The sequence below is a fragment of the Apostichopus japonicus genome, chromosome 1 (genome assembly GCF_037975245.1).
Source record: "Apostichopus japonicus isolate 1M-3 chromosome 1, ASM3797524v1, whole genome shotgun sequence".
NCBI lineage: Eukaryota > Metazoa > Echinodermata > Holothuroidea > Aspidochirotida > Stichopodidae > Apostichopus > Apostichopus japonicus.
The window spans coordinates 6,178,091-6,191,059 of NC_092561.1; the positions used below are offsets into that span (position 1 = coordinate 6,178,091).

The window sequence follows — 12,969 nt, forward strand, 5'->3', positions numbered from 1 at the left end:
ACACCTTGTACTCGTACTTGTGACTTCGTAGTCGCACTCGTACTCAGCAAAAACAAACAAAAGTTATGTGTACTCGTATTCATGACTTGTAGTCGTACTCGAGACCTTGTATACTAGTACTAACGGCGTGTATAGCTGTACTCGTAATCAATACATTGTAGTCGTACTTGTGACTTCCTAGTCGCACTCGTACTCAGCAAAACAAAAGTTATGTGTACTCGTATTCATGACTTGTAGTCGTACGCGAGACATTGTACTAGTAATAATGGCGTGTATATAGCTGTACTCGTATTCGATACCTTGTACTCGTACTTGTGACAGCGTAGTCGCACTCGTACTCAGCAAAAACAAACAAAAGTTATGTGTTCTCGTACTCATGACTTGTATTCGCACTCAGCATACTGTACTCACACTACTAGTCTGTAATGGTAACTTTACAATGTTATCCAAGTATTATTACCTTTTGCTGTTATCTTTTCCAAGTTATTGTTTTCTTGGCTCACTGAAACCAGGGAGTTGCCATAACAACTCCCTGCTGAAACTTGGTTCGTATAGCGCTATGGTTATTTGGGTTGGAGCCTGTTTTGCCTTAACACTGTGTGTTTTATCAGCTCTGGCTTCCTTATATTTTCTTTTCTTTTCATCTTCAAGTTTTTTTCATTGTATCTTTTGCTCTCTGTGGGTTTTTTTTACACGGGTCTTCTTCTAATATTCTCCATCATTTGTTTTTAAATTTATTTACTCTTTGTTCTACTTTGTATTTATTGATAATTCTTTATTTATTTTGATCGGTATATGAGAAATATGGGAAACATCGTGAAAATGTTATATCAGATAAAAAAAGAAACTTTAATTAATACGTTCGTATACCTATACAGTGAATTACCTTTCTGTTTTTGTGTTAGTTTTTACGTCAACACTCCTGAACAAATTTTCTGAACTTCTCAGGGTCGTCGATTTCAAGTAAATTGATATCGTTGGCGATTCCGTTTTCAGGCTGGCAAAGTTAACTTGAAAATACCAGTCGGTGCATGATATGGTAAGAAGAAAAAAAATACATGAAATATTAAAAAAAAAAAAAAGCATAGTTATTGGCTGCTTTGGTTTAACACCTACCAATACATATCAACAACCTCAAATAAAACGTTTTGACGTCAACGTAACTAATTGTTGTTAAGAATCATTCATGCATTGAAGTCACTCACTATGAGGGGTTACTGCAGTTGTAGTGGGTATAGCCTGTCTACGTACCTGAAGTATACAGTTTACATGTATAACGTTTGGTTTTCTCTTGCCCATTTTGTAATATAATGTGACCAGCTTTACTGTATATAAGTGTGACAGTCAACCTTTCCAACTGTTCGGTAAGTGTTTAACCCCAAAATATATGTGTCGTTTTCAAATGTTTGATGGTTCAAATTGTGTAGCTATTTTGAAGCTTGTTCTTATACAGTATCTATATACACTATAGCACGTGAGCTATAACCAAACGGTTGAACCTATAGTATAACGCCTAACGCTATAACCATTTTTTCTTCAGCAATTTGTCTCGTCAGTCAAACTTAATTATTGTAAACAGTAACGGTGAAAGAGGGTTCCACATGTGGTAGGGTGAAGGGGGGGGGGGGTCATATTTCGACGGGCAGTGAGACAAATCATTCAAAACTGACCAACTAAAATGGATAAAGTGTGATTCCTTACCACAAATATATTCAGTATTTGGCCACTTTTAAGAAGGCCTAGCTACATCTTTATTTCTGAAGTATGACAACTTACCCAACGTTAGGCACTGCAGTAGTACCACAGTTGTCATGTTAAGACTTATGTATGCAGGAAGCATTAAACCATTTAGTGTTCATGGTGTCGAAGTTCTCTTAGGGTGATTAGAGGCTGGAGTTCAATTCGTATACCAGTCCTCTATTATAACGGTGACAGGAGACGGTAACAGGAGTGTTATATGCTAGCAAACACAAAACGTTATTGTTATCATAACATTTTTAAAAGAGCCTCTAAAATATGTTTTTAACGTTAAATGTGGTGTTCTAAACACGTCGGCATAACGTTTTTATGAGATATTAACGTTATATTCATGTTATATTAATGTTTTAACGAAAAATGTTTTGAAATAATAGCCTGAAAACTTTTTCGTGACATATTTATTACACCACAAATAACGTTATCAAAACAAAAGACGAAACGTTTTAATAACGTTTTAAAAACATTTTTGTGTTTGCTTATAGCTCAGTGGTTAACGCCGGTGCCTTCCAATCGTTAGGTCCCCAGTTCGAGTCACTCCAAGATTAATGTATGTCGTCCAGTTACAGAGTTGTTGACAATTGACAATTCATAATCATGGGCGTTAAATATGAATCTAAGAGACTGACTTCGGTCAGCTTGCGGCATTGATAAGCCAATGAGGCCTGCGAGTTCCTGTTTGCAGGAGGATCTAAAATACAAACAATCTAATACATACATTATGATACATACAAACCCAACTATCATTTCGAACTTATATGACAGATTTGGTTATGAAGAACATCTCCCTCCCCCACCCCCACCCCCCAACCGTCGAGCAGCTAACCGTTTGGGAGATTCTTGTTTAAAAGTCGTGCCTGCATGGGAGCTGTCATTTGGTAAATATTGAGAATCTGAAACCTTTCTTTAACGTTCACTTTGTCTTTCGTTTCATGTTGCAAAAGTTAAAATTTAAATAGTGTTGACACTAAAACCTATACAGGTCATGTTAAGAGCTCTAATATTTTAGATTCAGAATTTGAGGGAAAAAAACATCCCTTCATTAGCAATCAAAGCGCAATCCTTACTCCTCGTTATAAGTATTTCATGTGAATTATAGCTTTTAACTGTTGATTATTTTTTCGTCTTTTTCATATCGAATCATTATATAAATATGCATGTTTGTTCTTCATTAATATCATCCGCAACTTTCCCATTCAAATCACTCATCCATAAAATAGCAATAACATTAATAATGGTCATCACTTTCGCATGGCTAGCTAGCACTCGTGTTTCTATGTAAACGTTGTCAACTAATGAGTAAGAAAACCTTTAAAAAAAAACTTTAGAAATTTACTACTTTAGATCATCGATATGCTAGACAACCAAACCTGTTACGACTTTGTTCCTTTGGCGATCAAAGCGATCTAAATCCTCGTTATAATTATTACATGTGAATTATAGCTTTTAACTCTTGATTATTTTTTTCTTCCTTATCATATCGAATGATTACAGAATATTAACAGTAAATAAGCATTGTAATAAATAAAAGGACAATATTAAACAATGAGTGACGTGTGGCTCGATGACGTCATATTTAGACTTGATCAAGTCTCCGTCCTTGTGTTTGAAGGAACAATAAACCTGTGGTATCTCCAAATGGAATCAGATATTATCTTAGCTGTTTGGGAAAGTTGTCTCTATATCACAAAGACTTACAATGATTGTTGGTTTTGTATATCTCTTTTAAAAGATGATGACTGGCGTTGTATCTCTTTTTGAAGATTACATTATTTAACATTTCTTAAATTTAAAAATAGAATAAAGACGTCATTTTATGACGTCATTTGTCATAAAATTACTGCAACTCATGCCTCGAGCACAAAATTAATGTAGCATAAGTTTGGGCCATTAAAAATAATTGACTTTTTTGTATTGAAACACGAATGCTATCTAGCCATGCGAAAGTGATGACCATTAATGGATTAATCGTTATTGCAATTTTTATGGATGAATGCTTTGAAAGGGAAGGGCGTCGCTGATATTAATGAAGAACAAACATGCATATCGTATATATAATGATTCGACATGGTAAAGAAGAAAAAAAATAATCAAGAGTTAAAAGCTCTAATTCACATGTAATATATATACTTATAACAAGGATTTAGTTCTGCTTTGATTGCCAAATTAACAAAGTCGTAACAGATTTGGTCGTCTAGTACATATATCAATGTTAATCAGTAAAAAAAAAATTAGTAAATCTGGCCTGAGAGGATAAGTGATTTAAGGAGAAGTAGTGCTACAAAGCAGACCAGTGAATGCAGGTTTTCTTTCTCATCAGTTGAAACTCAGATGGTATCACAAAGAACTACTAAAATCCGCTGCAGTTCTCTACCGTGGTGAATTGTAACTTTTTACCTTATTCTAGCCAAGGTATGTAAACCATAAACATAAATAATTTTACTATATAATCTAATACAGAATTTCTTTGTCGTTTCTTTTGAATGTAATGTTGTTAATGTTATCACATTCCTATGAATTAATGTAATGCATTATGCAGGGTGAGGGTATCTTTTAGAGATTGGAATTCATTTACAATTTGTGCTATAAAAGAACTTACATTTCGGCCCAACCACACCCCTATCCCACTCCACTGGAATTGGTAGGGTTGGTGTACATTAGTGGGGGGGGGGGTACCATCAGATAACTCGATACCAGAGGATGGAGTCACATTTTTGGAAGAGGAGTAAAACGGAATGTGTGTATGTGTGTGTGTGTCTGCATGTGTGTCAGCCAAATTGTGTCTAACGAGCTCTTCTAAGCCCGTAAGGCTGATGGACTTCATCAGATGTAGTGCCACCGTAACTTCTGATGTCATAGATCAAATTTCAGAGGTCAAACTTGAGGCGAAACACCAAAACCATTCAAGTACACTATCGGGTTAGCTACAGTTCTGTTAACAGGGATGCTGGTCGGACGCAATAGTACTTTGCATCGAAAGGAAAGGCACGATGTCTTTCCATATCTCTTAGGAACAGGCGCGTAGCCAAGGGGGGGGGGCGAAGGGGGCAACCGCCCCTCCCTCCCCCCTTGAGCAAATTTTGTGTATATGTTTTTATGATATCGCTAGTAATTTCAAAATAGAAAATGCTTAGATGCAACTTACAAGGCCTGGGAAGTGCCATATCCAGCGATCTGGGAGGCATTTTCGGCCAACATTTTCTGGTACGCTTCGCGCCAACTCATATTGGCGCTACGGTTAGATAGATTCCAGTGCCGATTCTACGGTTCTAATAGTTTGCCTACAGGTTCGCCCCTTGGCAAATTCCTCGCTACGCGCTAGGCCTGCTTAGGAAGCGATAAGCAAATCACGAATGTGTAGATGGCTACCCCATGCTTTGGACTTGATCCTCTTTGTTTAAGATCTTCCTACCAAATAATAGAGGCGCTTTACCCCTTATAGTACCACGTGACCATTACAGTTCACTATAAGAAGTGAGAGGTATTTTCACCCGGTATTTTATGCAGGTGAATGGCGCACGATTACCTCAACCGCTCCAATTCACAGACCGACTCCGCGAAATAAAAATCCTGCTATTCGCGATTTAGCGGTAAACATTCCGATATAACCTGCATTGATCGTGAAAATATTTCTCTGGTATAATGTATGCGCGCTGACTGCCCGGCAAAACGACATTTAGCAAGTCTGAAGATAGCTCGCCGCTTCCACTAGATAATGATGCGCGCATGCATCCAATCATGTTCCGGAATGTTGTAAGGTTTACAGGGAGCTGTGACCCCAAAAGACATGCACCAATTATTTCTAAGAGTAAAAGAAGGTGGTAATTGAGTAGGAATTTATAAGACTATATCAAAGTCTCGTTGTATACATTACAATGATTCTCATTTCTACTTTCTCATCTCAGGAAGACTAGCCCTTGATCAGCTAATCCAACTTATTAAACAAACTAACACGTGATGGCTCCATTTTCAAGAATTGCCACCAGAGGGCCGCGGCTTACGTGCTACCGTTTGATAACCTTAGCATCGGTCGTTATTCTGACTATTTCCTTGATAGACCAATCACTGACGATGGAATTTCCTCCAAATAGTATGTGATATGTTAAAGACGTTGTTGGTTAATACAGTCCAAATAAAGTTGTTGTTATCAACCCTAATTATTTATCAATGTTACACTCATAACTCTACTCGAATGCAATATCTTTTTTTTCAGCGTGATATAAAGTAAAAGATAGTTGTGATTTATATATATATATACAAATATATATATATATATATATATATATATACATATACATATATATATATATATATATATATATATATATATCAAATATTTCTTTCCTTGAGCACCTCCAAAATTGTTCTTCGGGCCCTCTAACTACCTGGGCTTGTTTCTCCCTGACCCCCTTCCGATACATACGGCCCAGCCACCGCTTACGACACTACTTAGTACATATACCATAGACCGAAATACAGCTTGTTATAGGCCTAGCTTATGCTATCTTTGCATGTGAAAAATGGCGCTATAATTTGTTGTTGTTCTTTTAATGGTGGGGCTAATCAGTCTCAAGTTTGTATAAACAATCAAAATAGTTTAATGAATATGTAAACAACGTTTGTTTTTTTTAAATTATTTTTATTCTTTACTAACAGAACTTGGTTCGAATGTAACAGTAGCCGAGGATGTCAACACCACCATTTGTCAACAACTCCTATGTCCAAGTTCGCCATAACGTTTTTTAACTTGTATTAAGCATATATACGTTTGGAACTATTTACTTCATTCTTAACATTTTATTATTAAATTTATTTATTTTATTTTTTACTAGAGATCTATTTATTATCGTTTAGTATTGGGTGTAATTTATTACTATCTGTTTTAGGCTTTACAATAATTGTCTTACTGTACTATAGTTTCTCATACTTTATTTAAACATTGACTATGATATAATCTATTTTACTATTTACATACTTCTGAATTTGTTTTGGACTATATGCGTTTTGGGTTTTTTTTTTAATATTTTTTTTTTTATTATCGTTTAGTACGGGTGTTTTTTATATTGTTGCTTTAGGCTTTTACATGTTATGCCTTATTGGTTCTATATATTTAATATTTAGGTTTTTGTTACTATTTGTTTTTAGGTTTAGCATTTGTAAAGCGCTTTGAGCAGCTTTGCTGATTATGCGCTATATAAATATTACTTATTGTTATTATTATTACCTGATGATGGGTTCAGTAGTATATAGTGTAACAATGGTGACGTCATGTTTGTCCCTTTTTCTTCCTTCCTGGGTGGCTTTTCTTACGAAGGATACGGTGACACAAGAAACAAATAATTTAAAAAATATATAAAATTAAAGATGAAGTCGTTCCTGAATCGTCGAGTTTTCAACTTGTAATTTGTAGCTTTTTCTCAAGGTCGACATAATACTGTCGCAAAATGTTGGGAATTTCGACATAAAAAGACAAACATACGACATAAAACTCGGCGTAGTAATTCAATATCTAGTTAATGTACTTTATAGGCTACCGTAAAAAAAAGCTAACCTAGAATAGATTATTTCATATACATTTTAACGACTACCACCATCAGGTTGTGCCGAGGCCCAATTTGTAACAGTGACCTTCTTTTGAGTATACACTATTCTTTATCAAATATTTATTTCCTTGAGTTCATGCAAATGTTTTCTTCGGGCCCTCTAACTGGCCCGGGCTTGTATCTCCCTGACCCCCTTCCCATACATAAGGCCCAGACAAAGAATATATTTAGCTCTTTGAGATGGTTCCCGCTTACGAAAATATACTTAGTACATACACCATAGACCGAAATACAGCTTTTCATATAGGCATAGCTATCTTTGCATGTGAAAAATTGCGCTATAATTTGTTGTTGTTCTTTTGATGGTGGGGCTAATCAGTCTTAAGTTTGTATAACAAACTAATATAATTTAATGAATATGTAAACAACGTTTTTTTTCATTATTTTTGTTCTTTACTAACAGAACTTGGTTCGAATGTAACCGAGGATGTCAACATCAACATTTGTCAACCACTCCGATGTCCAAGTTCTTATGAAAGTAATTTATGCAAATGTGATGACGCTTGTATTGAATATGAAGATTGCTGTTGGCATGGAAAAGGGGGTGATTTCTTCTCGAAGTCATCCACTACTGATAGTATCAAGCAAGATGGACTGAAGTGCATAGCAACAACATTTGAATCGATTCAATTTCGTTTGGACGTTGAGAAAATAATATTAGGTTTCTACATGATCAGTGAATGTCTTCCCGGAGTACAAAATGACCAACTTATCCAAAAATGTCACGACTCACGTGATGTTTTGAGCATGCGCCTTGATTCTTGGAATCAGTACGTTGATCATATACCTGTCTTTGCTTCAGGAACCCAGAAGACTTACAAAAATGTGCACTGTGCACGTTGTAATGCCGTGACGTACAGTCAAATGCGATTTTGGCAATTACTCGTCGATGGAAATTGTGACGTCACCCAATCCCCGGATGAATGCGATAATATCGAATTTCAAGCGGTGTATTTTGAAGATACGTCCAATTTGAGGAGTTGTGTACAAGTGGAGATAGACTCGTGTCCAAGTTCTGCAAATACTGACAAAACGAGGACAGAATTATGTGAGTCGTACCTGGCACCAGTTGAAGTTAACGGAACCGTCTATAAAAATCCACATTGTCTATTATGTAACAATCAGTCTTACTTCGAACGGGACGAATATGAATACTGCCTGGAAGTTGATAATAGGCCCTCATTCGGCGAGGCGGGTGATAAACTTCCCCAGACAATTCCGTTCGATTTTTCCTTCACCAGAGAAGATCACAATGAAACAGTCGTTAGGTTCTGTGCTATAGGCCTGACATACAATGATACATCGAAGGTTTGTGAATTATCAGAAAATGTCACAAGGATTACACCTGAGAGATGCTTAGATTCTCGAAACTCTTCGGAAATTTTATTTATGACAATCCAGGCTGTCCATATGAACGCTGCACAATTTCTTGGGAAAGTCATGAAAAATTTTAGTGATGTTTTTTACCCGAGGGCCCGTACAGCCGAGGTTGTACAGTTAGATGTATACCCTTGTATTCAAGACCGTGAGACCAAAAATTCGACGGTTTCGTTGTCGTGTGCTATTATGGAAATAGAAATGACATTGATCGAAAATAATTTCGCCGTTACCTCAAAGATGTTTACCGATTATTTCCATGCTCATGACATTCGAATATTAGAGTTAACAGTTACTACGGAATGCACAGTTTCATTACATGTTATAATGACTGCTTCTTCGAGTTACACATTCCTGAATGCGTTCAATACATCCGACGTTACTCTGTATATGTTCGAAAAGAAGGACTATGCCATCATACATTCACAAAATCGAGTCTACTCTGATGTGAGGGCGTTAGTCATATTTCAATATTTCTCGTCTGATAACTTCGAAAGCTTCAATGAAGAGAGCTGGTTTAACATTTCCCTTCATCAAATCTCAAGAGAGGATCTCTTGTGTCCGTTCTCTGTATTTTTGTCAGAACATTATTCTGTTTCAACTAATGGCTCTCTACATTCTCAGTTTCTCGAGGATGAAATTCCGGTCAGTGACTATTTGATCCTGTCAAACGGACAGTTGAAGGTCTGTTCTCGTTGGATAATTGAAACCAAGCCCCCTGGTTATAATTTATTCCTTTTGGTTATATTTATCATATTTACTAGCCTTTCTCTGATTGGCCTTTTTCTAACCTTCGTCAACTATTGCATATTCAAATCCCTTAGGAACCTACCCGGGATGATCACGATGAATTTCGTCGTTGCTTTGTTTTTCGCGCAACTGATACTCATACCTTCTTACGTATCACCAGCAAACATTGTCTTGTGCACCCTCATTTCAACTGTGGGCCATTTTCTGTGGTTAGCAGCGTTTCTGTGGATGACGATCATTGCTTATGACGTCACACGAACATTTGGAACGACATCACTTGCCAGACATGGTACAAGTGTCAGAAAACAACTTTTGACGTATATGATAATTGGTTGGTTGTTACCAGCAGTTTTCGTAAGCAGTTGTTTGATTCTACAAAAGTTGACTAATTTGGAGGGAAAATTTTCCTACGGTGAAGAAGGGAGCTGTTGGCTTAGACCTAGCCTAGCGAATTTCTTGCTGTTTGGAATACCTGCAGCTTTCTGTTTGTGTTGTAACTTTATTATGTATCTTGTGACGGTCCATGGCATACGAAAAGCAAAACAACATACTAAAATGGCGAAGAACATGTCAACATCTAACATTATGAAGGAACAACTTCTTCTATTCATCAAGGTGAGTTATATATTATACATTTTCATTCATTTCATGCATTGACTTGTACCATTTTTGTTTCTTCCCTTTCGGGGTTCAATAAAAAACAATGTAGGCACTTTATGTTACATTCTATAAACCGGTTCCAATTACTTTCTTTGGGGGGGGGGGGGGGGTGTGGGCAAGGTATGAGGCCTTTACCGTTATATCACCTCCTTACTTTCAAACCGTTAGCTTCAATCTTACCACTAGTTGGTTGGAATGGTGTCATGCAGACATTCCCGACAATCCATAAACTTTGCCAATTCTTCTTTTGTTTTCAATAAGAATGATATTTCAAACTTATAAAAATGTATATATAAATCCACATGATACCGAAAAAAAAAAACATATCATATATATAAATATTTATGTATTACAATGCACTCTTGTAACATAGACTTTACAATTGAGAGTCTATGTTACAGTCTACCCTAAATTTGGAAAATACTGCAATTATTTAAAATTGATTTAAGAAAACAACATGATCGCCGTGGAGTCCATGAAAGTTTGATATGGTAACCAAGGGCGTAGGAACCGGGGGGGCTGGGGGGGCGCCAGCCCCACCCCAGTGAAAAATGTGGAGGGGCGGAAGTATCATTCCGCCCCCCCCCCCCGGTTCGCAAGTCAGAAAACCCCTTTTTCATTTCCAAATGAGAATAAAATCTCATTTGGAGCACCAAATTGCATCTAAGGCCAGGTGAAAATACAAAATTAAGTTCACAAAATGGAGAGGGTGTTGAAGTGTGCTATATTGCACCAAATTGCATCTGAGGCCACCTGGAAATGCAAAAAAATCCAAAGGGGAGGGGGACACCCCCTCCCCTTAGACCCCTCCCCCAGGCCGGCCATCAGTCTTCAGCCCCCCCCCACTCAAAAGTACCTTCCTACGCCACTGATGGTAACTGTAACAAGTAGTATGTTATTAATTTGATCACGTGAAAGGTTATAAGGGAAGATACATTATCATAATTTGGTTGTTGTTTTGTTTATATATTCATCTTACAGATTTCTATTCTGATTGGTTTATCTTGGATCTGGGCGTTCCTAAATGGATTCTTTCCACACGTGACAGCATTCTTGTTCATCCATTCCTTCGTGAATCCCTTACAGGGGGTATTTGTCTTCTTGGTGTACATATGTAACGGAAGAGTATTCTCAATGTGGAAGGCTAAATTCAAGAAAACCTATTCGCCGACTAGCGATAATTCTAAAAGAGCCCAGGGAACTGCTTCCACTTCCCTATGAGAAAGCGGTAATACCACAACAGACAGAGAGACTGAAAGTATCATCTTGGAAGACAAGAACGCATTGCTGCCTGTATAGACCCAAACTATAGCACCCTATCAAGGAAACGCTTCTGGAGATTACGTAATTGACCTGCCTTGGTCGTAAAATGACCTCTATTTACCAATTAGTCTGCAAGGCCTGCCACATATTATTTCTTGTGGTTACAAAAAGAGCCATTGGTGTTAAGAAGCTATGCAGGCTAATTGAGGTCGATTTACGTAATCACAAAATTTTTTAATCTATAGCGTGCTATCATTGGAGCTAATAAAGCAGATAAATTAATGACAACAACCCCTACGTAAGCACGATTGCAGTTCATGTTAAAAGGATGACCAACTATCACTGAGCCGGGGTTAGTTTGGTCATATTTGTCTCTATGTGGTATGATCCTAGTCATCTTAGAACTGGCGACACCAAATACAACGCTAGTCATCATTATGTTGTAAACAGTGGCGGAGCTAGGGGTATTGGTCGGGGGGGGGGGGTGCGAGAATGGTCTGTAGGGGCGCTTTCGACACTAAGCGGAGCGCCACCACAGGTTGGCGCGGAGCGTAGAGTGTTTTTTGAGTATAGATACTCCTAGATCGCCGGAAATGACCCTTTTCGGGCCTTGCTAATTTGCAGATAAACGAAGAATAAATAGGTGTCATCGCCATTTGTGACAACTCGGTAGTTTATATGTCAGTAGGTAGATGAGAGCGCAATAAAAAAAGTTAATAATCGCGAATAAGTAAAAGTGGTAAAAAAGCTGAAAAGGGCGCCAGCAGTCCATGAGTCCGTCAGGGGGGGGGGGCATCCTCCCCTGACTGTATGGACGCTCCGCCACTGGTTGTAAACCAACAACTGAATCATATAATATAGTGTACTCCCATTCTCCAATTAGAAGAGCCAGTTTACGCCTGTTTAAATTTAATTACATCTCACACTAAAAGTTACAACTGCCAGCACAAATAAGCGTAATTATAGTGTAGGCTTACACATATTTGTGATGGCAGTTACAAGTTCAGTGTACGTCTATGTCTGGTATAACTTTCTGTGTCTGGTATACGAAACGTGTACGTGTGAACATGCGCAGTGTAAATATGAGTTCGTTGAATCAAACACTTATGTTCTCCATATGGGCAACGAAGGAACTCAAAGCAGGGATACAAAATATAAAATGTGAATAATATAAGAAAGTAACAACAGAAAGCAGACTGGTTAACTCAAGTGACAAATTTTAAGTTGCATCCGAAAAAAGTTAATATAGATATCTAAGGATTATAAAATGGAAAATTGATGCTTTCGTGTCCCGCAAATGCAATGTAATGTTTTATTATCTCATTTGCAAATTAATTAAGTTAATTTTCTTGGATCCTGATTTTGATGTACTTAAAGTAAATATACAATTTGTTTTCATCCATTTTATATTGCAGTTAAATGCTCAAGCATGTCACCAGCTCTTCTGGCAAATTAACACATGTGAGGAGGAGAAAAATGGGGGGGGGGGGGGTGGGATGGGTGGAGGTGATGGTGAGGACGACGTTTGATCATCTTAAAATGATACCTACAACATTTCATA

The 12,969-nt window shown here is 37.4% G+C and overlaps 1 protein-coding gene across 3 annotated transcripts; it reads left to right on the forward strand.

Annotated features, from left to right (window-relative positions):
• The first annotated feature begins 1,209 nt into the window (after positions 1-1,209).
• On the forward strand, positions 1,210-12,881 carry LOC139965435 (uncharacterized). Of its 3 annotated transcripts, XM_071967777.1 has the most exons (7): positions 1,210-1,364; positions 2,521-2,633; positions 4,076-4,167; positions 5,661-5,845; positions 6,412-6,480; positions 7,762-10,100; positions 11,127-12,881. In XM_071967777.1, the coding sequence occupies exons 4-7, from the start codon at positions 5,713-5,715 to the stop codon at positions 11,364-11,366; spliced, it is 2,781 nt and encodes a 926-aa protein (XP_071823878.1). In that variant the 5' UTR covers positions 1,210-1,364; positions 2,521-2,633; positions 4,076-4,167; positions 5,661-5,712; the 3' UTR covers positions 11,367-12,881. The 3 variants fall into 3 exon arrangements, with proteins under 3 accessions (XP_071823878.1, XP_071823868.1, XP_071823885.1); XM_071967767.1 differs by lacking the exon at positions 2,521-2,633 and having other exon boundaries at positions 1,211-1,364; XM_071967784.1 differs by lacking the exons at positions 2,521-2,633; positions 6,412-6,480 and having other exon boundaries at positions 1,211-1,364.
• The last annotated feature ends 88 nt before the right edge of the window (positions 12,882-12,969 follow it).

Bases quoted from the DNA above. Each gene is read 5' to 3' on its own strand.
- LOC139965435 (XM_071967777.1), top strand. From the start codon at position 5,713: ATGGCTCCATTTTCAAGAATTGCCACCAGAGGGCCGCGGCTTACGTGC. The intron at 5,846-6,411 runs GTATGTGATATG...CTTTACTAACAG, and splicing joins GATGGAATTTCCTCCAAATA to AACTTGGTTCGAATGTAACA. The intron at 6,481-7,761 runs GTTCGCCATAAC...CTTTACTAACAG, and splicing joins TCAACAACTCCTATGTCCAA to AACTTGGTTCGAATGTAACC.